Raw genomic sequence first — 22,943 nt, 5'->3', positions numbered from 1 at the left:
TGGCTCGGTGCATGCAGTCCCTTGCGCGAAGGAAGTGAATGAGAACGCAAGTGTAAATGAGAGTAACGTTGCAGGTGCAGGACCGTCAACAAGTGATGCTGGGCCTGCTGCAAGTAGGTCTACCGCTTACCCCCCTGTTTGGTCAAAGGAGCAATTTGAACAGTTCAGAACAAAAAACGAATGGTTGTATGCCCAAAATGGCATGCTTGGCTGCATCTCATGCCGTGATGTTAAGGGCCTTGGTGTCAGCGCATCTCGAGGTGTTAATATCGTAAGCAATTGGGCAGAGGGGAATATCGCCCCATGTGGCCATTCAAGGACCGTGCAGCTGTCATCTCTCCGCAAAAAAATTCATGAGCACAGAGAATCTGCAGCCCACAATGAAGCTGTTAAGATTCTTAAAACTGCACAGAAAGAGATCCTTTTAAACATGAATGCCACCAGCCAGGAGTCTGCGTTTGAGGCCACTGCCAAAGTGATCAGGACCGCTTATTTTGTTGCCAAACATGACAAGCCTTTTACAGATTTTGAGAAATTAATTGATCTTCAAGAAGCAAATTCACTCAATTTAGGTCGCATTCTGCACAGCAAGACAGTCTGTGTTGACATAATTGACCATGTATCAACTCAAATGAAACATCAAATTGTGAGGAGGATAATTGAAAATAAAAGTAAAATTACTGTGTTGGCTGATGAGTCAACCAGTGTGGGGCACAAATCGACACTGATTGTGTTTTTAAAGGCCAGCATTGACGGCGAGATGGAGCCCATTGCTTTTCCCTTAGATTTGATTGAGCTGGACAATTTGTCTGCTGCTCACATCAAAGGCAAGATAATGCACTGTCTCCTCAACAATTGCTTCACAATGGAGCTCCTGCAGGAGATGCTTATTGGATTTTGCAGTGATGGGGCCAATGTGATGCTGGGAGTGAAGTCAGGCGTTGGGAAGTTGCTCCAAGATGACTTCCCAAATATAGTTCTATGGCACTGCCTGAATCATAGGCTGGAGCTGGCGGTGGCTCAGGCATTGGAAGCCACTGGAGGGACAAAGGACTTCCAGGCGTTCCTTGATGCCCTGTACACATTATACAGCCAGTCCCCAAAAAGCATGCGGGAGCTGAGTGAGTGCGCCCACAATCTCCATATCACATTGAGAAGAATCGGAAGAGTCTTCAATGTCCGATGGGTGGCCTCCTCATGGCGAGCTGTTAATGCAGTCTGGTATTCCTATGGAGCACTGGCACAGCACTTCCGTGAAGCATCAGAAGACCGCACAAAAGATGGCAGAGAGAGGGCCAAATTTCAAGGCTTGCTCTCTAAGTTGTGCTCCATCAACTTTGTGAAAAACCTTGCTCTGATGGCTGATGTCCTGATGGAACTGAAGAATCTCTCTGAGATACTTCAGAACAGGGGGATCACTCTGCCAAAAGCTCATGACATCATGCTAACATACACCAAGAGGATAGGAAGCCTTATCACATACCCAGGACAGCATGCAGTTGAGGCAAGTCAGGCCGAGAAAGACATGAAATTCAAGGAAGAAGATTTAAAAGTCGGCAGGTCCCCCATCATTGATGCATCAAAGTTCATCCAAGCAGTGGCAGACAGTTTGAATGAGAGGCTCTTCACAACCACAGCCAACAGAGCACAGGCCAGTGTTGCAGCTCAAAGAAAAGAAAGTTACACCACACTGATGAACCAAATGGCAGCCCTTGACCCAAAGAAATGGGATCATGCCAATCCCAGACATGGAGAGGATGAGGTGAGGGCTTTGTGTCATACTCTACATGTAAATGAGAAAACAACACACCTTGGATTTGTTGAATATAAGGCAAGTGGGGGGAGAAGCATTCCAAGCAACATGAAAAAGTTGTGCATAGCAGTAGACACCCTCTCAGCAAGTAATGCAGACTGTGAGAGGGGGTTCAGCGCGATGAACAATATCATTACTGAGTACAGGAGCAAACTGACGACCAAAAATGCTGCAAACCTTCTCTTCATCAGTACAGTTGGCCCCCCAACCAACCAGTGGAATCCTTTGCCATATGTGAAGACCTGGCTTGCCAAAGGGAGAAGAGCAGCACATTCCACATCTGGCATGGCTCGCCAGCACCCTGAAGAGGACAACTACTTCAGCCCTGTTTGGAATTTGTTTTAAATATTTTGTTTGGATGGAGGGAATCCACCATTTTGCATGTTATGTGGCATGGCTCACCAGCAACCTGAAGATGACAACTAGGCCTACTTGGATTTTTTATATATATTTTTTTGTTTCTACCATTTTGTATTTTTCAGTCAAGTTACTAATCTGGAATGTGTTTTTAATATGTTTGGATGGAGGGAATCCACCATTTTGAATTGTTCATGTGGCATGGCTCACCAGCACCCTGAAGAAGACAATTAGGCCTACTTTGATTTTTTAAAATAGTTTTTTTAGTTTTTTCCATCATTTTGCATTTTCAGTCCAGTTCCAAATGTACTGAAAATAAAGTACTCACAGTAAAATATTTACAAACTGAAATATTTTGTAATGTCATTTTTTCACATAGAACACTTAGGTAGGCCCACAAGAATGTGAAGTAGTTAAGAATACCCCCCCCCGGGTAAGACGGAGTTAAAAAATAATACAGTGAGTGATACACCGGACATTGTAGCACCTGTAAGAAATGAAAACTACTTTCACCCCTGATTATACATATCTGCCATATACATCTGCTATACATAATATATGCATCTGCCCATACCTCCTCATTCCACAAGTATTTAAATACTCTCAATGTATTCCACATATGTATATATTTCACATCCTCAAATCTTTATTGTTGTTACTGTAAATATTCTTCTCTCTTTTTGCACTATTTTATTTATGTTATTTGCACCATGTATGTTGAGTTGTTGGAGGAACACGCGACATAAGATTTTCATTGCCAACATATACGCTGTATCTGCTGTGCATATGACAAATAAAACCTTGAAACCTTGAAACCTTGAAACCGACCTCCCACTGCTTGTTTGCCTCTTGGCAGTGGAGTCAGAGTGAAAGTTTCATTCTCTGTCAAAGAATTCATCTCCTCTTTCATCGCATCAGCCCACATTTTTGACTTCTTAGAGTCCATTGCCTCTTTAAGTGTATTAGGTACACCATAAGCCACTCTGTAGAAATAATCTACATTCTCACTTTCGTCATTATCACACTCAGCTTTACACTGGTACTCCTTAAAGTATTCTGGAGCCTTTCTCTGTCTCGTAGGGTATCTCCTTTCTCCCTCTTCTCTCTCAGTACTATCTGTCTGGGTCGGATCTGCCTCTGCAGTCTCTTCAACACTGGACTCTTTACTCTCTCTCGGCTGTCCCTGACCCTGGTTGACTCTCTTTGGTGGTGTATCTGCATAACTCTCAAAGTCTTCCCCCAGGTCACAATCTGTCTGAGTCTGACTATCTGCGCTACCTTTGGTGATGAATTTCACCAGCCTATGTTTTAGGACTTTTCCGGTCTCAGGATAATACACATTATATGCTGGACTGTATTTGTCATAGCCTACAAGGATCCCCTTTTCGCATCTAGAATCCAGCTTCTTCTTATCCTGCTTATATACATAGCATTCAGTGCCAAATATCCTCATGTGAGATAGGTTAGGTGTTTTTCCTGTGAAAACACGGTAAGGTGTCTGCTCTAGCCGCTTACTGTAGCACCTGTTGCGGATTTGAGCTGCTGTCTGTAGAGCATATGTCCATAATTGCTTTGGGAGGTTACTCTCCAATAGCATGCATCGTGACATCTCGAATAAGGTTCTCCAACCTCTTTCGGCAGTTCTATTCTGATGAGGTGAGTAGGGTGCACTCTTCTCGTGCCTTATCCCATTACTCCTAAGTAGACACTGGAACTCTTGTCCCGTAAACTCTGTGCCGTTATCAGATCTTATGCACTTTATCTTTCCATATGGCGCTACATCTGCTATGAAATTTTCAGTAGCTTTTGTCGCGTCACTCTTTGCTTTGATAAAGTATGGAAAAATCATCCCACTGTAATCATCAGCAAATGCTATTGCATATCTGTATCCATCTTTATCTGCTGGTTCTATAGGACTGCATAGGTCTGTATGAACTAGATCTAACACAGTTGTAGCTTTAGCATCTGCCTGTCTGTTTCTGCTTTGTGTAAATTTGCCCTGTGTGCATAATTCACAGTTTTGATTGGACATGTCATGTATCCCTTTTATAGACATCCCTTCAACCACCTTCTCTAATTTTGCGACATCATCATAATTGCAATGACCAAGTATCCTATGCCACGTTTGATTGTCATGACACCCATACATTTCATCAACATTTTCATCCTCTACTGTGCTAAGGTAATACAGCCTACCATACACGTCCATTTTGAACTTGGTACCATCTTTGTTGACCAGCCAGTCATTACCGTCCTTGAACTGGACCTCAGCTCCGTTGGCTGTCGCTGCTTTGACTGAAAAAATGTTTTGTGGAAACGATGGGATGTAGAGTGCTTGCTTGAGCCTCGTTTTCACCTGTCGTCCCTCGCTGTCCAGCAAACAGACTTCAGCGTCTCCCCTCATCTTCGCCATCCCGCTCACCTTGGATCCGTCGGCCAGCTCGACAATGTGGTCTTCGGGTCTGAAGCTCTTGTCAACTGTTTTGAACTTTGTGGCGTCGTTGATCATGTGTGTTGTGGCGCCTCAGTCGACCATGAGACCCTTCTTGTTTCCTCTTTGTGTAGGGCAGTCACTTATCCTGAAGAAACTGAAAGATGTAGGCTCTGCCTCCGTCTCCCCATCAGCTTTCTTCACATGGTCACGGCCTCGTCCTCGACTGCGCCCCATTCCTCGCTGTGGTGTGTCCCATTTTCGTTCCTCTCTTCTCACGTGTTACCCGTCAGGACATGTTCTGGCCATGTGTCCCTTTTTACCGCACGTGTAACACTCAACATCAGCCAGGTCCATTTTCTTTCCTCTTCCTCGTCCTCGTGACCTCGTTGCCCCTCTAGTTTTCATCACGTTGTCTTCTTCAACATTCACGTCACTCTTCCATATTTTTCTGTACTCTCATAAATTCGCAGTTTCGTTTTAAACTCGCCAAACGTTACAGTGTCATTTGTCTGGGTGATGTGCACGACGAATGGCTTGTATGAATCAGGTAGCCCCTTAACCACCATAGCTATCTGAAGCCCATCACTTATGTGCTCTTCTGCTCTTCTTAATGACGTGAATATAGTCTCTGCTCGAATAATATAGTCAGTGACCGTTTCTTTGCTAGCTTTATGGAGCGAGGAAAGTTCACAATATAAACTCACAACGCGGGGTTTCTCCTTTCCCGCATAGTGCTCGCGAAGAATATTCAGTGCTTTTCTTCCATCACGTTTTGCGTCCCTCATTACCAATGACAAGCTCTTGTTGTCCAGACATTGCACTAGCTTTGCATATGCCTCACCGTTCTTGGTTTCATCTTCCGCGAGAGCTTCTTCGTCATCCTCATCTATCTCCGGGTCTTCCGAGATAGATGACTTCTCTGAGGCCACGTAACTCCATGTGCGCGAGGAACCTCGTTTCCCAGAGCTCATAACTTTTCTCTTCACCGTCGAATAAAAGTCTGAACCACCTTTGGCCTGCATGACTGGGCCCATAACCTGTAGCGTTAGACATTTCTGCAGCAGTCTATCGTGTTGTATCAGTCACCAATGTGGTTAGCTAGTACCTCTTACTTCGCTATATTCACGGAGAGAAAACACACAACCGTCATCTCTTTGGTCTGAGAAGTTCACTGACCGTTTATTGTGCGCATGCTCACAACAGCATCCCAGTGTGCACGCAGGCAACACATGTTCCAATCTAATGTGATTGGCTACTTAACATGGCTTTGTCATATAACTAAATATGCTCAACAGAAGGTCAGACCACAACCTCATCCACCTTAAGCCCCTGTATAAGCCTCTAGTCCAGCGGCTGCCTGTTACCATCAGGACTGTGAGGAGATGGTCACAGGAGGCTGACGAGACTTTGCAGGGCTGCTTTGAGTCAACAGACTGGGATTTGGTCGGTGATTCTCATGGGGAGGACATTGATGATCTCACGGACTGCATAACAGGGTACATCAACTTCTGTGTGGACGGTGTTGTTCCCATACAGACTGTACGCTGTTTCCCCAACAACAAGCCGTGGGTCACCAGAGACATCGAGGTCCTGCTTAACGAGAAGAAGAGGGCTTTCAGAGACGGGGACAGGGAGCAGATGAGGCGAGTTCAGAGGGAGCTGAAGGAGAAGATACAGCAGGGTAAAGACAGCTACAGGAGGAAGCTGGAGCACAAACTCCAGCAGAACAACCTGAAGGACGTGTGGAGTGGCATGAGGAGCATCACTGGCTACAAACAACCTGGTAGCCAGACAATAGAGGGTGGGCCTGACCGGGCCAACGAGCTGAATCTGTTCTTCAATAGATTCGATTAGAGGGCTCCGGTCTACCCCTCCCCCAGCTCCTCTACAACGATCCCCCTTAGAACCGCCAGCCCTGCTGTCCTCCCTCCCACACCGTCCCTCCACAGCTACACCGTACCTGCTCTTTCTCCCCCACCATTACCATTACCTCACCCCTCCCCCATCAACATCAACACAACACAGACTCTTTCTGCCCCCTAACATGGTACACCGACCTTCACAGCAGAGCAGGTGAGGAATGTGCTGTGCAGGCTCCGCCCAGGCAAGGCTGCAGGTCCCGACGGCGTCAGCCCGAGGGTCCTCAAAACATGTGCTGCCCAGCTGAGTGGAGTCCTGCAGTACATCTTCAACCTGAGTCTGAGTCTGGAGAGGGTCCCTGTGCTGTGGAAAACTTCCTGCCTGGTTCCGGTACCGAAGAAGGCGCGTCCCAGCACCTCCAACGACTACAGACCGGTGGCGCTGACGTCCCACCTGATGAAGTCCCTGGAGAGGCTGGTCCTGTCACTTCTTCGGCCCCTGGTTAGTTCATCGCTGGACCCTCTGCAGTTTGCCTACCAGCCGAAGCTAGGAGTGGAAGACGCCATCATCTTCCTGCTTCACCGTGCCTACGCCCACTTGGACAGACCCGGTAGCACTGTGAAAATCATGTTCTTTGACTTCTCCAGTGCGTTCAACACCATTCGGCCTGACCTGCTGGGGAGTAAGCTGACGACGATGCAGGTGGACTCCTCCCTGGTTTCCTGGATCACGGACTATTTGACGGGTCGACCACAGTTTGTCAGACTGCTGGACTGTGTGTCTGACCCTGTGGTCAGCAGCACAGGGGCTCCACAGGGAACCGTTCTGTCTCCCTTCCTGTTCACCCTGTACACCTCAGACTTTCAGTTCCACTTGGAGTCCTGCCATCTGCAGAAGTTTTCAGACGATTCTGCAGTTGTTGGTTGTGTCAGCGAGGGAAATGATGAGGAGTACAGGGGCGTCGTGGACTCCTTTGTTGAGTGGTGTGAGCTCAACCACCTGCAGCTCAACACCGCCAAGACAAAGGAGTTGGTGGTGGATTTCCGCAGGAGGAAATCTACCCCCACACCCATTTCCATCAAGGGGGTGACTGCCGACATTGTTCAGGACTACAAATACCTGGGTGTTCACCTGGACAATAAACTGGACTGGGCCAAGAACACTGAGGCTGTGTATAAGAAGGGCCAGAGCCGACTCTACTTCCTGCGGAGGCTCCGGTCCTTCAACGTCTGTAACACCATGCTGAAGATGTTCTACCAGTCGGTGGTAGCCAGTGCCATCTTCTTTGGTGTTGCGTGCTGGGGAAGCAGGTTGAGGTCAGCAGACGCCAACAAGATCAGCAGGATCGTCAGGAAGGCTGGCTCCGTCCTGGGGGTCCAGCTGGACTCTTTGCTGGTGGTGTCTGAGAGGGGGATGCTGCGCAAGCTGCATAGTATCATGGACAACAATGCTCACCCTCTCCACCAGGTGCTGACCTCATACAGAAGCACCTTCAGCAATAGACTCATTCCACCCCGGTGTACCACAGAACGCCACAGGAAGGCCTCAGTGACACTTTATTTCATCGCAATGCTGTCATTTCACTTTACTTTCACTTTCACATGTCACTTTATTCACATGTCACTTTATTTAGTATTTAGTATTCAGCTTAGTTTTTATTAGTTATCTTATTACTGTACTGCCATTTGCACTATACATATTGTTGTATATTGTATATACCTACGTAGTTACTGTAACTATTTCACTATTTCATATTTGCAAAGCTGCTCTTATTGTTGATACATTTAGTTTATATTTAGTTATACTTAGTTTCAGTGGCGGGCCGTGCATTTCACACCTAGGCCTTCAGTGATGTCCTACACAGTCCTACCTGAATTATTCCACCTCTTAATACCATCATTATGACGCCATGGCTCTACAAACTATACATTTAGACAGAAACGCAGTATAACCGGGCGTTGCATCACCTTAACATAGTCAAGTACAACAGAGTTATATTAATATTTCTGAAGCATTTATAATGAATACATCAGCATATTTACAGTTAACTTAATTAATCAGATTATCTGACAAACCGCTCCTTGACACCTGTGTCCGTCACATAACGCAGGACAAGTGCCAGCTGTGCTACATTACCCACATCTGACGTCTCGTCCACCATAACAGCGACAAAGGGTGCTTTTTTAATCTTCATTTTGATCTCTTCTCCCATCACTTCAGCAATAGCATAAATCAGGTCGTTTTGTATTTTGCCTGAAGTCCCAGTAAACATGTTGTTTGTGTACAGGTGGTAATGCAAATCTGTGTTGTTCTCAGCACGAAAAGAAAGAAGCTCCACGTAGTTTCCTCTGTTTCTGGACTCGGCGCTTTCATCGTGTCCCCTAAATGAAAGTTCCTGTTTACCCAAAAACAGGACACAATCAATCAGTCTTTCAATATTTCCCTATTTTTGTTCACCCTTTCGTTGTGGAGCTCCGTTTCCCTGGGCACTTGTTCGTTGAGCTGTAGATCCACTCGGGTGTCCCCAAAGCTTTACAAAAGCACCAGTGCTTCCAAGTGCCCAGCTGTGCTTTGGTGTCTCGCTGCTGCCTTGGTTAGACAACTCAAGTTTGCAAATTTAGTGTGGCTCCAAACACCAAATCGATCAGTTGCAAATACCAGGCATTCCCGGCAGTACAATTTGCAGTGCCTCTCGGAGGCTGTGAGCCAGGGGTACCGCTCGTAGTTTCCCTGCTGTGCTAGGCTCGCTAGCGTTGGAGTTGGTCGTTCCCTTTTCAAGATGTGTAGCTTTACTTGAAAAGTTCGTTTTGAAAATGGCGTTGTAATTATATCTTCTACCAAATTGATCTCTTGTCCTCCTTCAGCCATTGTGGGTTGAAAAAAATAGCTTGTAGAAATCTACACAAATTAGCTCGCTCAAGTTCTAATTCTGTTTGCTAGCTTTGCCCATAGACTGTATGGCTCTGCCTACTGCCTAGCTCTGCCTCTCAATAGTGCGTATCCAATCAGAAGATGTGCACGTGCTAACGTTAGCATACGCCTGCTAGCTGGCCCGTTGTCGCCACCTCGAAATCTGATTGGTTAACGCCACAGTTTTGTTTGCGTTCACTTTAAGCTTACAGCCGCCCGCACTGTTGATTCTGAAGGCCTAAGGGCAGATTTCTTTGACCCTAGCAACACATTATGGCTGAAATATGATTGGATAAAAGCTCTAACATAAAGGCCAGCCCTCCAAATCTCGTTCTGAGGCTGGAAGCAGCGCAGCCAAGACGAACGCTATAAAATGAAGAGAATAGACTATGGGGAATAATTTAATACGTATTTGTGGAAAAAATATATCAAAATTTAATTTATATTCTGATGATGTTTAGGCCAGCAGAGAAGGCCTTGCTGGCCCTGACGGCCCACCACTGCTTAGTTTATACTTAGTTATTCTAGTTTATATTTAGTAATATTTGATGTATATTTAGTGTATATTTAGTGTATATTTAGTAGTTTAGTTATATTGAGTGTATATTTCTCCTTCCTTCTTGTATTGAACTGTTGCACCTCAATTTCCCTCGGGATAAATAAAGCTTCTTGAATCTTGAATCTTAGCAGCATTCCTGGTCACCCCTTTTGAGTCGGTGCTTGTTTTGTTTGACAGTGGTACTTTGAGTAGTTCGTAGAGACGCTAGCGCGCTCATTCACGTCTAAGTTAAGTTAATGGCGGCAGCCTTCCCTGGATCCCCCCTTTAGCACCCCTTGATACGCAGAGCGAGGTATGTAATTCATGTAATGTGTTATTTCATACAAATGCATTTCATACGTTTGTGTAAATAATAATGAGATTCATTTCATGTAATTGTTGTTGCCTGCTATTGCCGTTGTCAATGTGTGACGCTAGCGTGCTAAAGTGCATTTGTCTAAGGACTATTTTGTATCCGGCTAAATTGTCTTTGTTATTTTCCTTTCAGTTTTCACGGTGTTGGTACTATGCACACTCATCTGAATTAAAAGTACACCCGTATGGAAACACTCCAAGCCTGTTTATTCAACATTGAGGGGACACCCACGGACTGCGAAAGAATGGATCCGCGACCCATTTGTGAACAAACCTGGTGAATGGAGCCTGTCCTCAGACGACAACGAGGAGTATAGGGCCCTGCTGGAGAGCTCCGTAGGCTGGTGTGACAACAACCACCCCCAGCTCAACATCAGCAACACTAAGAAGATGGTGCTGGACTTCAGGCGGACCACGAAAAGATCTCTAACCCCAATCACCATCAGGCGGGAGGAGGTGGAGGTGGTGAACAGCTGAAAGTTCCTGGGAGTGCACTTGAACAATAAACTGGACTTGAGTGACAACATTGATGCTCTCTTCAGGAAGGCACAGAGCAAGCTGTTCTTCCTGAGGAGGCTCAGGTCCTTCAACGTGTGCACGAGGCTGCTGCAGACGTTCTACCACTCTGTGGTGGCCAGTGTGCTCTTCTTTGCCGTGGTGTGCTGGGGGGGAAACACCAACAAAAGGGATGCTGACATGCTGAACAAGCTCGTGAGGAAGACTAGCTCTGTAGTTGGAGTTAAACTGGACAATCTGGAGGAGGTGGCTGAGGGGAGGACGAGGAGGAAACTGGACAGTATCCTGGATAACCCCTCCCACCCCCTCCATGCAGAGCTAGTGAATATGAGGAGTACGCTCAGCCAGACTCATCCCACCTCGGCACAGCACTAAGCGCCTGGGAAACTCCTTTGTGCCTGTAGCCATCAGGCTGCACAACAAGGTTAACCATGTGACTCACTGACAATAAACGGACTGCACATAAAGCGTTCACTCTTGCACTATAACTTTGTCCTGCACTCTCTTTCTGCACACATACAGTGGGGCAAAAAAGTATTTAGTCAGCCACCAATTGTGCAAGTTCTCCCATTTAAAAAGATGAGAGAGGCCTGTAATTTTTATCATAGGTATACCTCAACTATGAGAGACAGAATGAGAAAATAAATCCAGAAAATCACATTGTAGGATTTTTAATGAATTTATTTTCAAATTATTGTGGAAAATAAGTATTTGGTCAATAACAAAAGTTCATCTCAATACTTTGTTATATACCCTTTGTTGGCAATGACAGAGGTCAAACGTTTTCTGTAAGTCTTAACAAGTTTTTCACACACTGTTGCTGGTATTTTGGCCCATTCCTCCATGCAGATCTCCTCTAAAGCAGTGATGTTTTGGGGCTGTCGCTGGGCAACACGGACTTTCAACTCCCTCCAAAGATTTTCTATGCGGTTGAGATCTGGAGACTGGCAAGGCCACTCCAGGACCTTGAAATGCTTCTTACGAAGCCACTCCTTCGTTGCCCTGGCGGTGTGTTTGGGATCATTGTCATGCTGAAAGACCCAGCCACGCTTCATCTTCAGTGCCCTTGCTGATGGAAGGAGGTTTTCACTCAAAATCTCACGATACATGGCCCCATTCATTCTTTCCTTTACACGGATCAGTCGTCCTGGTCCCTTTGCAGAAAAACAGCCCCAAAGCATGATGTTTCCACCCCCATGCTTCACAGTAGGTATGGTGTTCTTTGGATGCAACTCTGCATTCTTTCTCCTCCAAACACGACGAGTTGAGTTTTTACCAAAAAGTTATATTTTGGTTTCATCTGACCATATGACATTCTCCCAATCCTCTTCTGGATCATCCAAATGCCCTCTAGCAAACTTCAGGCGGGCCTGGACATGTACTGGCATAAGCAGGGGGACACGTCTGGAACTGCAGGATTTAAGTCCCTGGCGGCGTAGTGTGTTACTGATGGTAGCCTCTGTTGCTTTGGTCCCAGCTCTCTGCAGGTCATTCACTAGGTCCCCCCGTGTGGTTCTGGGATTTTTGCTCACCGTTCTTGTGATCATTTTGACCCCACGGGGTGAGATCTTGCGTGGAGCCCCAGATCGAGGGAGATTAGCAGTGGTCTTGTATGTCTTCCATTTTCTAATAATTGCTCCCACAGTTGATTTCTTCACACCAAGCTGCTTACCTATTGCAGATTCAGTTTTCCCAGCCTGGTGCAGGTCTACAATTTTGTCTCTGGTCTCCTTTGACAGCTCTTTGGTCTTGGCCATAGTGGAGTTTGGAGTATGACTGTTTGAGGTTGTGGACAGGTGTCTTTTATACTGATAACGAGTTCAAAAATGTGCCATTAATACAGGTAACGAGTGGAGGACAGAGGAGCCTCTTAAAGAAGAAGTTACAGGTCTGTGAGAGCCAGAAATCTTGCTTGTTTGTAGGTGACCAAATACTTATTTTACCGAGGAATTTACCAATTAATTCATTAAAAATCCTACAATGTGATTTCCTGGATTTTTTTTTCTCATTCTGTCTCTCATAGTTGAGGTATACCTATGATAAAAATTACAGGCCTCTCTCATCTTTTTAAATGGAAGAACTTGCACAATTGGTGGCTGACTAAATACTTTTTTGCCCCACTGTACATATTGTGTATACTTTTAACAAAACGGACTACATGTGTATATAAGCTGACATCATTTCTTTTACGTTCTGCTCTAAAAATGTCATTTAAAAGCGTTGTCTGTATATCATTTTTATACTTTTACTTTATGAATTCTTATTTTTATTTCATATCTTTGTGTGAATCTGTTCTGTATTTATTATCTCTATCTGTTGCTGCAGAAACTCTTGAATTTCCCCTCGGGGATTAATAAACGTACATCTTATCTCTTATCTTATCTGGTTAGCAGGTGTTCCTAACTAACTTGTCAGTGGGGAGGAAGAATATAAAGATGTCAGCAATCCACATTTGGAACAGAAAGGGTTTCAATCCCCCCAAATATACAACCACATGTTCAACTGATTGAAGTCCATTCTTGATCTGAACCATAAAGGACAACTGTCCGGCGAAGAACAGAAAGGGACATTTGAGACATGGTGGAGCGGGAGCGGGTTGTCCTGTTGCTACTGTGACTTGGATCTGTAAAAGGATTAAAAAAGTAAATGGATGACTAGTTCTTTGATTGAGTTTTATTTCGTGATTGGGCAAGGTACATTACATTCTGTCATGAGTTAAAGATAGGTGTTCTCTTAGGAACGTTGCTATATCTCTTAGTCTGAACATGTATCAAAACTCTTCTTTGAAATATCCCTAAACCTATATTCTATGTAACAGCTTCCACATGAAGACACATTTTTCTGGTTCCTTGTTAGAAAGGGTTAGGTCACATACCTTTTTGTATCAATAAGAATAAACCAAGGTTTGAATCAAAATCTAATGCTTCTGTTGCTTGGCCAGTCCGCTGTGATTAAACCACAGTCCTGATGAAGCAGATTAGCTGAATGTCGATTTTTGCAAATGTGATGGTTAATATGTCATGTTATAAAGAAAAACTGAAGATTTAAAACCAAGTTTTCAGGGGCTTCAGATATGCCTCATTTTTCTCCTGTTGGGTTACAATTTATTATTGGATTTATCCAAGGACTACAGTTTACTTCAGAGAATAATGTATGTTTTATTTGTGATCAAACTGATAAAAAAAGTAATGAAAAAACTAAATTAAAACACAAAAATGTTATTTTCAGGCAAAATAAAATTGCACCTCCACATAATTTAATGGACATGGCAGATCATGGATAAAATGAACAGCAAAATATATATTTGACTCATAATAAAACAGTGAGAAACAGTGATTTGAGGTCACCAGTCCTATACTTTAGGTCCTTTCATCTCCAAACTCCCATTCATTATAGCCTCTTTATCTTTCTGGATTTATCATAACTCTACCTTTTATTTGCTTTTAAAAATAAATATCACTAGTGTAACCCATAATAAGAGAGCCATAGTACAGAAGAAAGGGCACCTTGTATTTGTTGGACAACTGCAAGTAGTTAAATATTCATGCAACTTTAGAAACACCTCTGGTTAGATCTCTAGGCTAACAATACACTTTATTCTTTATGAAATATCAATATGATTCTTCACATTCAGATTAAAGTTTTTTCTTCATGTAAATCAACAGTTAATAGATTCTGAAATACGCTGATAAATCATATCTTCAGTCTGTACAATAGAGGTACTAAAAATTACAACTGTCATGGTATATGTACAATTTCCTACCTACAAAGTACAACAGCTAGCATGTAATAAAATATGTAAACAAATTTCTTGTTTTTTGACACAGTTGACTGTGACAGTAGATAGAAGTCACACTTTCAACATTAGATTTATTTCTGTATACACATTTGTTAACAGTTTGTAGTACTGCATTTGTCTTCCACCTGACACCTTCATAAAAAAGAGAACGACAGGCAATGAACCAACATACAGTTTTGCAAAAAGATAAAACCACCACTTGCTGTGCATCAATATTAGACCTTTTTTAAATAGATAATTTTTTCATTGGTTAACATTTTTCAGGGGTTTAATAGGGGGAAAGGGTTGAGTTCCGATCTGATCATGAATAACTGTTTGGCATTAATTCAAGAACATGGTCCCAGTTGAACACTGTATACTGGACTGGAAAGTCTGGACTGGCATGCATTTGACAATCTGTGGCTTTTTACCAACAGAAGTGGCCAGGGGAATAGTCTGTCAAACACTGAGAATAATTGTAGTCAAACTGATTCCAGAGTACAGTATTGGGAGATCTGCCCATGGCCAGTTGCTCACTTGGTATCATTTTACACACAGACATAGTTTTCTTTTCTTGCTGTTCTTTTTGTCATTTTTTTCCTTTTGCTTAAAGCAAAAAAAAATAGACACCACACTTGTATTATGTATAAACCATAGAAATGTGTCATACTTTGATACAACAAGAGTCCTCTTTTACTTTTACACTGATGGTGTGCCTCACCCCCTGTTGTTAAGCACTACGTGTTGCTTACATGCTGAACATGTATAAGATTATGAGCCTTTTGTAGTTAACAATTTTACAAAAACGTTTTTTGTTTTATGCCAAGGATCGCATAGCTCTAAAAGTCACTTAGGAGAATGATGAAGCTGTGAATATTTCTCTACTGATAACGTCTCTGACCAGATAGAAGAGTGACGTCTAAAGTTGCTATTTAGCCTTGTTGTTATGCTTACAATAGTAAGTGTGCTTTATATTACAGTACATATCATCAGTTTAACTACTCAGCACGGTATAAGATTATTCAAGTTCCATGTTATACCATCATTTGTCATAGCTCCTCGCAAGGAAACTGATAAGGAAATGTTCTTTTAGTGCTTTCTTTCTTCACTCTCTCATATGAACGAAAGTCTCACAGTCACACATAATACTCCTTATCCTTGTTTTTCTGTTTCTTGTTGCTGCCTTTCAAGCTCTGCTGTTTGTCCTTCATGACAGCGCCATTGCTCTGTACAGCTGAGTTGGTTATGTAGTTCCTGCTCTCGTCCACCTGGTAGGAGCCTTCATCCCTGTTCCTGTACTTATACATGGCATACAGAAGGATGAGGATGCACAGGGCAGCGGCCGCCACTATTCCGATGACCATCCCGGTGGTGCTGCTAGATTCACGGACCACTTCCGAGGGTCCTGGAACTCGCCTGACGCCCGGCTCTGTGGGGAGTGCTGTGGGTATTACGGAACATTGGGGAGGTTATTAATGGGCCCCTCAGCTTGGTGCTGTCTACCTCAAAGGATGTGGGCAATGGAAGCAACACTAGGTCGGGCTGGGGTTTTAGCTCGCGGTTATTCATTTTGCCAGACGGCTGTTTGGCCGGAGCATTGTGGAGGGTTGCGGTGGAGGCAGAGGTGGCGGTGGTGCGGCTCTGGTCGGCGGTTAGTGGTTTGGCGATAGTGGTAGTCCTACCGCGTCTGGAGATTGAAGTTTTGTTAGGTCTAAAAGTCTTGGGTACCACCTTCAAAGCCTGACGTGGATACGGTCTTATATGTTACCAAGGAGAAGGTCGTGTAAAAATCTTCGTCATCAGTAGGGGGCAGGTTAGACTTGAACGCTTCCCCAGAGCCATACCCCGATATCACCAAGCCATCATCATCACAATCATCGCTGCCTCGGTCCGACAAGCAAGGTACCCCCGCCTCAGTGGCCTTGGACAGGGACTCTTTGGTGGTCTCAATAATGGTGAGGAGTGGGTGGTGGGTTGAGGAGGAGGGAATGAAGGGTGCACGAGGAGCTACAGAGGGGTGTGCTAATGGTTCCTGAAGTACTGGGATGACTAACTCAGCTCCTGGAATTGGACAAAGACAGGTAGGCAAGTCAAATGGCAGCATGAGCGTTTGAAGAAATACACTTTAAACACCAAACAGGCAGCAACTAAACCCAAATCCATTGCAGACTATCAAGACACAATCAAATCTACATATTTTATGTATTTCAAAAGGGCTAAGAGGTATGCAAGGATGAGCCAGAAAAATCAAGTTTGCTTTATGACTAATAATGACTTATTCTGGGTTCTTTCTCAATGTGATTTAATAAACTATTTTAATTTAGTGCTAACAGTTCAAATATGGTATATGAAGGAACACTTGCATTCAAACTAATTAAGATTTTATTTTTTCAAGTATTACCAATCCAAAAAAACTGCTTTCATAATAAAATCAATTTAGTGACATTTCTATGAAAACTCAAATAGGCAGTTTGTTGGGGCTAGCCATGTTAAAAAGTGAGGATGGAACTTTGTTAAAATCCCAATAAGAGCAAATACTTTAAGATAAATCTTCCATCGATGCATTGGATGCATGAGGATTTCTTTATACTCAAGCGTAGTTTGGATAATCAGGACTGATTAACCAAACAGTGGTAGACCCACAATACATACAACGAAAAACTGACTAGTTGTGCATTTACAATTGATGTGCAATATATCAACAGTAATATGCCATTATTAATAACAGTGCAGTATTTACCTGGCTGTCATATCTCACTACAGGATGTGTATTTTGTAAATTGTGTGTTTTCTTTATCTTCATATTTTTTTTAAATGCATACTTTCTTTTGTAAAGCTTTCTTTGGCTGTGTTGCTGCTGTAGCAAATTAAAATGTCCCCTCTGTGGGAAGAATAAAGGGATTCTGACTCTGATCTGATTCTGAAATGGATTTACAGTACAGGCATTAGTCATGACAAATGACAACAACTTTTATACAGCTCCGGAAAAAATTAAGAGACCACTCCAAATGTTTCTTAAATCTTTATCTCTGCATGTAATGCAGCCATCACAGTGTCTGTTGAATTCATCACAGAGAAAAATGGTCAGTAGCTTATATAATACAATAAAAAAAAGAAAAAAATCATTTAACTCAAAGACATGTCTATAAATAATAAAACAAGAGAAAATGATAATGCTGAAGTGGTCTCTTGATTTTTTCCGGGGCTGTATAAAGTCAACCGTCCTTGTTGCCATGCAGAAACCATTTTAAGGGAACTGAATAACAGAAGACATTTGCGCAAATTAGTTGTATCAGTTTATTTCATTCAAAATTTTCCATTTGCTAATTTGTATATGTATGTTGACAAATACTTCGATTCAGTGAACGCTCAACAGCTTCATGTCGCAGACTTGGAGCTGCTGTGCGATGACATGTTTTTGGTCAATTCATCATTTAATTCACGTATATTACATTACTGTAACATGTGTGCTTACTTCAGGAATAGTTTGAAAATCATTGCGAGCAAAACATCTGCCTTGCTGTGGAATTTAACCATTGTACTCGCTGCTTGTTAAACTATGAATGGTTATTGTGTTTTCCTTTAAAACATAGGGTGTCACACGTTGGCTGCTTTAGAGTTAAAATGCTCTCGAACACAGAGGTCCTCAGTAACTTTTCCAACACTAAAATTCAAGAACAAGAAAAGCCTTCTGAAACCCACATCCCAACGTTGTAATAACACCGCTCTGTCTTTTCCCGCTTTATAAGCTTCAGATGTCCATCTTAAGCTTTTGCAGATTCTTGGAACTACTTCAGTTATAAAATATGAATAGCTTTTTTTCTGTATCATCCTTTAATACTCAACAGGCCATTTTAGCAAACATAAGAAGAAGTAGATATTTTGGTTACAGGGGATACTTTTTTTTTTAAGGAAATAAAAATATATTTAATTATCATGGAAATGATCTAAAGTAATCTGGAGTGAACATTCAAAGTGCCATTGACTAGAAAGGTAACCATGTGCATAATGATCTCTGCATATTGTATATCTATGAAGCAAACATACTCACAGGTATCACCACCACACATATTCACAACTCTGTAGATCCAGGCACTTTAATCTACAACCTTTTAACAATTTAACACTTATAACCTCATTGAGTTCTGACAGATTGATCCCAGATGCAGTTTGTAAGACTGAATACTATCTACTTCAAATAGATGTTTGTAGTAGGAAGGTATCACATGTAACATTTAGTGGTTATTCAGAGTATTATTAATGGAGGAATAGTCAGTCACACTATAGTGTTTTATAGATTTAATAATTAAGTTATGTGAAATTGCTAAATATGCTATATATAGCATCTTCATAATGCATTACTCAGTTGCTCTGATTGTAAAATGCACAAGTATACATATTTACGATCATCACATTTTACAAACTGCACCTTTAAAAAACATTTCAAAGGTTCAATAAAGAAACAAAGTGTAAATTGTGAACTTACATCGAGAAATTGCCCGCATGATTTAGGCATGAAAAAAGATTTACAAAGGAAAAGTTGTGTAAGAATGTTGGATAGCCACTTGGTACCGTTAAAGATCATTTTTATCCATTGTAGATTGTGTTCTATCTTAAACACGACGGTACAGGAGGCAACAACACATACATCCACAACACATAACATAAAAAATAAACACCATAATTCTGTTTTTTTTTCCTGGTAAATAATTTGTCTTTACAAAAAATGTGTATTTACATTTTTTTTCTTGCAATACACTTCAATAGTTACTAAAATCTATTCATGTTACAGTTTTTGCTTGGATTGTAATTTGATCTTTAGTGTAGAATGGATGGATGACATTATACTTTAACATCTCTAAAGACAAGGGAGAAGGTGAAGAAGGGGGGGGGGCTCTGAACATACTACATAGGAGATGAGGGTGATGAGGGTGACAGTGTAAGTCAGTTGCCATGTCCATGTAAAGGCAGTACGAAGCGGTCGGGCGGCATTAGAGCTTTTGGCTGTAAGGAAGGGATGGGGATATACAAACAATGAGCAATATACATGCCCATCTACAGAAAAGAACAGAAGAACTCTAACACTGACAAGTCTGACAAACCCTAAACTGCAACTTCTTAGCCATGCAATTCATTTGTCTTTTGTCTGACAGGCGAAATATTATTCAGCAAAGATGAATTTGTTTTGTCAGAATAGATTTAAAATGAAAAAAAAGGAAGATAAGTGAGAAGTGGATCAGGAACTGCTTCACTTTCTAATGTGTGGGCTTTTGCATACTGATTAGCAATCTCTGTAACTGTTGTTTTACATTTGCCAGGAAATCTTGTGCAGAAAAAGAAAACCCACAGGTTAGTCATTGAAGTAGTTCAACACCATAAAAAAATCTAAATATTTCAAAAAAGATGTTTCACACTGTGATAAAAATATTATCTGATTGACAAAAAAAAAAAAATCCAAACATATTTAAAAGGCCAGAAACCATAATCAGAACCAAAATGCCAGTGATTAATTGGATAAATACAAAAAATATGACCCATTTAAACTATCAAAGGAAAAATCTTAGGATGAAATAACAAAGCCAAAATTTAGCACACACTACAACCAGATGCACACAATATAAAACAGACACTGGTGAGAGAGGCGCTCGGCCGGCGGGCTCCTCTCTCATGTGTTCCTGATGAAACTCGATATGTAGTGTTAGTCTTTAAACATGATGGCCGTGCAGTCTGGGTGTACATCAGAGAGAGACGGTACTGGCTGAGAATGGGTTATAGTTATCATTTTAGTTTTGTTTCAGCTGTACTGCTGGATGTTGATGCATGCTTAGAGTAAGTTGCATTTAGGGAAAGTAGAAAATAAACAACACAGCAAACTGGGAGAAGGTAAGACTGACTAATGTTAGAAAATTATGAAATGGACACTGTGTCCCAATCCCTTACTATAGATAGAGAGTGTGAGAGACAACATGTGGGACTCATGATCAACACGAGTGCAGATAGAAGTCAGTCAAGTAGAACTGTGTAAAGATGCAGCTCTGTTCCTGCTGCCATCGCATTACAATGTGCATCAGCCCTGAAGTCTGTTTGCAAACTGACGTGTTTGAATACACATCAGTATGTCACTGTTAACACAAAACCTCCCCCACCCAAAAAGCAAAAAAATAAAACCCTGGTGATTATTGTGTAGTATGCAATTGGGACACAGCTCAAGTTAAACTAAGCAGTAGAGGGACAAAATCAAAACATAAAACATGTGTTAATAATATATCGTCACGTGCTATATGTTTAATGCAATTTACTGAGGTTTCAAGTATGATAAAGAGTCAAAAGACGAGGAGAAAGCTGATATCCATAATTGTGCATGGTGAAGATGGGAGTGGTTTGTGTAAAAGCTTAACCTGAGCAAACAAATGACAATCAATACTGACGCTCTGATGCAAGGAAACACAAACATGTTAAACACAACATGACCCCAATGTTGGCACTGTCCACCATGACAGTTGGCAACCCACAAACAATGACAAGCTTATTTGTATTTCTAAATAAAACTGAATAGGTCTAGTGTGTCTTTATACAGTCAGGTAAAGTTAAATCATAACAGGGGGGCTGTGATCTGTTATGCTTGAACTGTGGTACCATTTGTGTTCCAGCTAGAGAAAGATAAATGCATATAGATGTAAAAGCGTAGAATAACTGCATTGTCAAGGCCAACTTGATACCACACAATGCTTTTATCAATGGTAGACTGAAAAGAGTTCATCAGTTCTAAATGAGCCTGTGTAGAACAGTCCAATCTCTGGTGTGCCTGAACAAAGTTTTCTCAAAAACAACCTCACAGTGGACACTGCACTGTACGTCCCATACTGACACAGTAGGTGGCGCAGGTCCTGTTCCAGGATCTGGTCAACTCACGCCTCAGCTACTGCACGTCCCTCCTGGCTGGTCTACCTGCAAACGCCATCCGACCTCAAAGGCTAATTCAGAATGCTGCAGCCCGACTGGTCTTCAATCTCCCCAAGTTCTCCCACACCATAACTCTCCTCCGCTCCCTTCACTGGCTGTCAGTGGCTGCCAATATCCGCTTCAAGACACTGATACTGGCCTACCGAACTCTGAGGGGATCAACCCCTTCCTACATCCAGGCCTTGGTTAAACCATACACTCAAGCACGAGCACTTCGCTCTGCATCAGCCAATCGGCTTGCTACTCCCTCCCTACGAAGTGGAAACAGTAACACCTCAACAAAGACACGCCTTTCTGCTATCTAGGCTCCCAAATTGTGGGAAGAGCTTCCCACTGGTATCAGGACAATGGAGAGTCTACATATCTTCGGTCACAACCCGAGGACCCACCTGTTATGCTGATGCAGCAGCACTGTTCTTGTTGTCCTTAATTTGAATCTTTATGGTTTTTTGCACTTATTGGACATCACTTTGGATAAAAGTGTCAGCTGAATGCTTTGAATGTAATGTTTGGGTTCTCAGCAATAACCCCTAGGTGTGAAGTTGAATGGATGAATGGTTTCCAGAAAAATCTAAGGACAGAGACTTCTTCCATTTCTTTGAAAGTTGGGGTGGGTGAGCAAGTATACTTTTGCCAAAACAGACACCATTGTTGTTTCGTAGCAATGATAGGTAACACACGCACCCTAAGGAAAACACAATAATGTGCAATCAGAGCAACAGTTAACCATGTGACGGGGGGGATCGGCATCAGATTGTAGAAAACATTTCACTCAGCATTATTATGGATACCAGCTTTAACACCATACAGTCTTTTGACATATGATTGAATAATTCGCATAACGCAACCCACATGTTTTTTCCATGTTGGTAAAAATATAATCTGAGAGAAATTCCATAAGATGGCACATGTCTGACTATCAAGGAATAATGAACAGAGACCAATGGTTGCCTTGAGTGAAACGTATAAAAAAAACACAAGGATTATGTCCAACACTTTTCAAGTCTTATTTATGATTCCTTTCAGTTTTTCAACATATGCGTATAAAGAGCATGACACTTTAAAGGGTATTTTCCAAGTCATATCTAGGCATTTTTGGATCATCGCTTGTATTTTAACTCCACATTCCCAACTCGTCACTTAAAGCATCTGATGGGCGAATTGAATTTAAACAACAACTACAATAAACAAAACCACTTGGTTGGGTTAAGGCAACACATCTACTTGATTATGTTGGAAAGTATCATACTTTAGAATCAAGTAAAAACATGTGTAGGTTTGTAAATTATGTGAAGTAAATTAATTAATTTGTCGAAACAATTTCATGGTTGACTTTTGGTTTCACACAGAAGACAAACAGTGGCCTCCGGGGAGAAAGTCACGTGACGCCGGCATCCGC

The 22,943-nt window shown here is 42.3% G+C and overlaps 1 protein-coding gene across 5 annotated transcripts in view; it reads right to left on the bottom strand.

Moving 5' to 3' along the window:
• Window positions 1-13,469: 13,469 nt before the first annotated feature.
• The window catches only part of nrxn3a (neurexin 3a), a 205,770-nt gene continuing 196,296 nt past the window's right edge, over window positions 13,470-22,943 (bottom strand). For 3 of the 5 annotated variants that reach the window (XM_063908905.1, XM_063908906.1, XM_063908907.1), the window contains one exon: window positions 13,470-16,022. In XM_063908905.1, the coding sequence (XP_063764975.1) occupies window positions 15,718-16,022 (305 nt within the window). In that variant the 3' untranslated portion in view covers window positions 13,470-15,717. Of the gene's footprint in view, window positions 16,023-16,405; window positions 16,643-19,067; window positions 19,586-22,943 lie in introns of those variants that run through there. The other 2 variants (XR_010168054.1, XR_010168055.1) reach the window with 1 other exon arrangement.

The sequence above is a fragment of the Eleginops maclovinus genome, chromosome 19 (genome assembly GCF_036324505.1).
Source record: "Eleginops maclovinus isolate JMC-PN-2008 ecotype Puerto Natales chromosome 19, JC_Emac_rtc_rv5, whole genome shotgun sequence".
Classification (NCBI taxonomy): domain Eukaryota; kingdom Metazoa; phylum Chordata; class Actinopteri; order Perciformes; family Eleginopidae; genus Eleginops; species Eleginops maclovinus.
The sequence above is the reverse complement of the archived record's forward strand: the minus strand, read 5'-3'. Positions and strand labels throughout refer to the sequence as shown.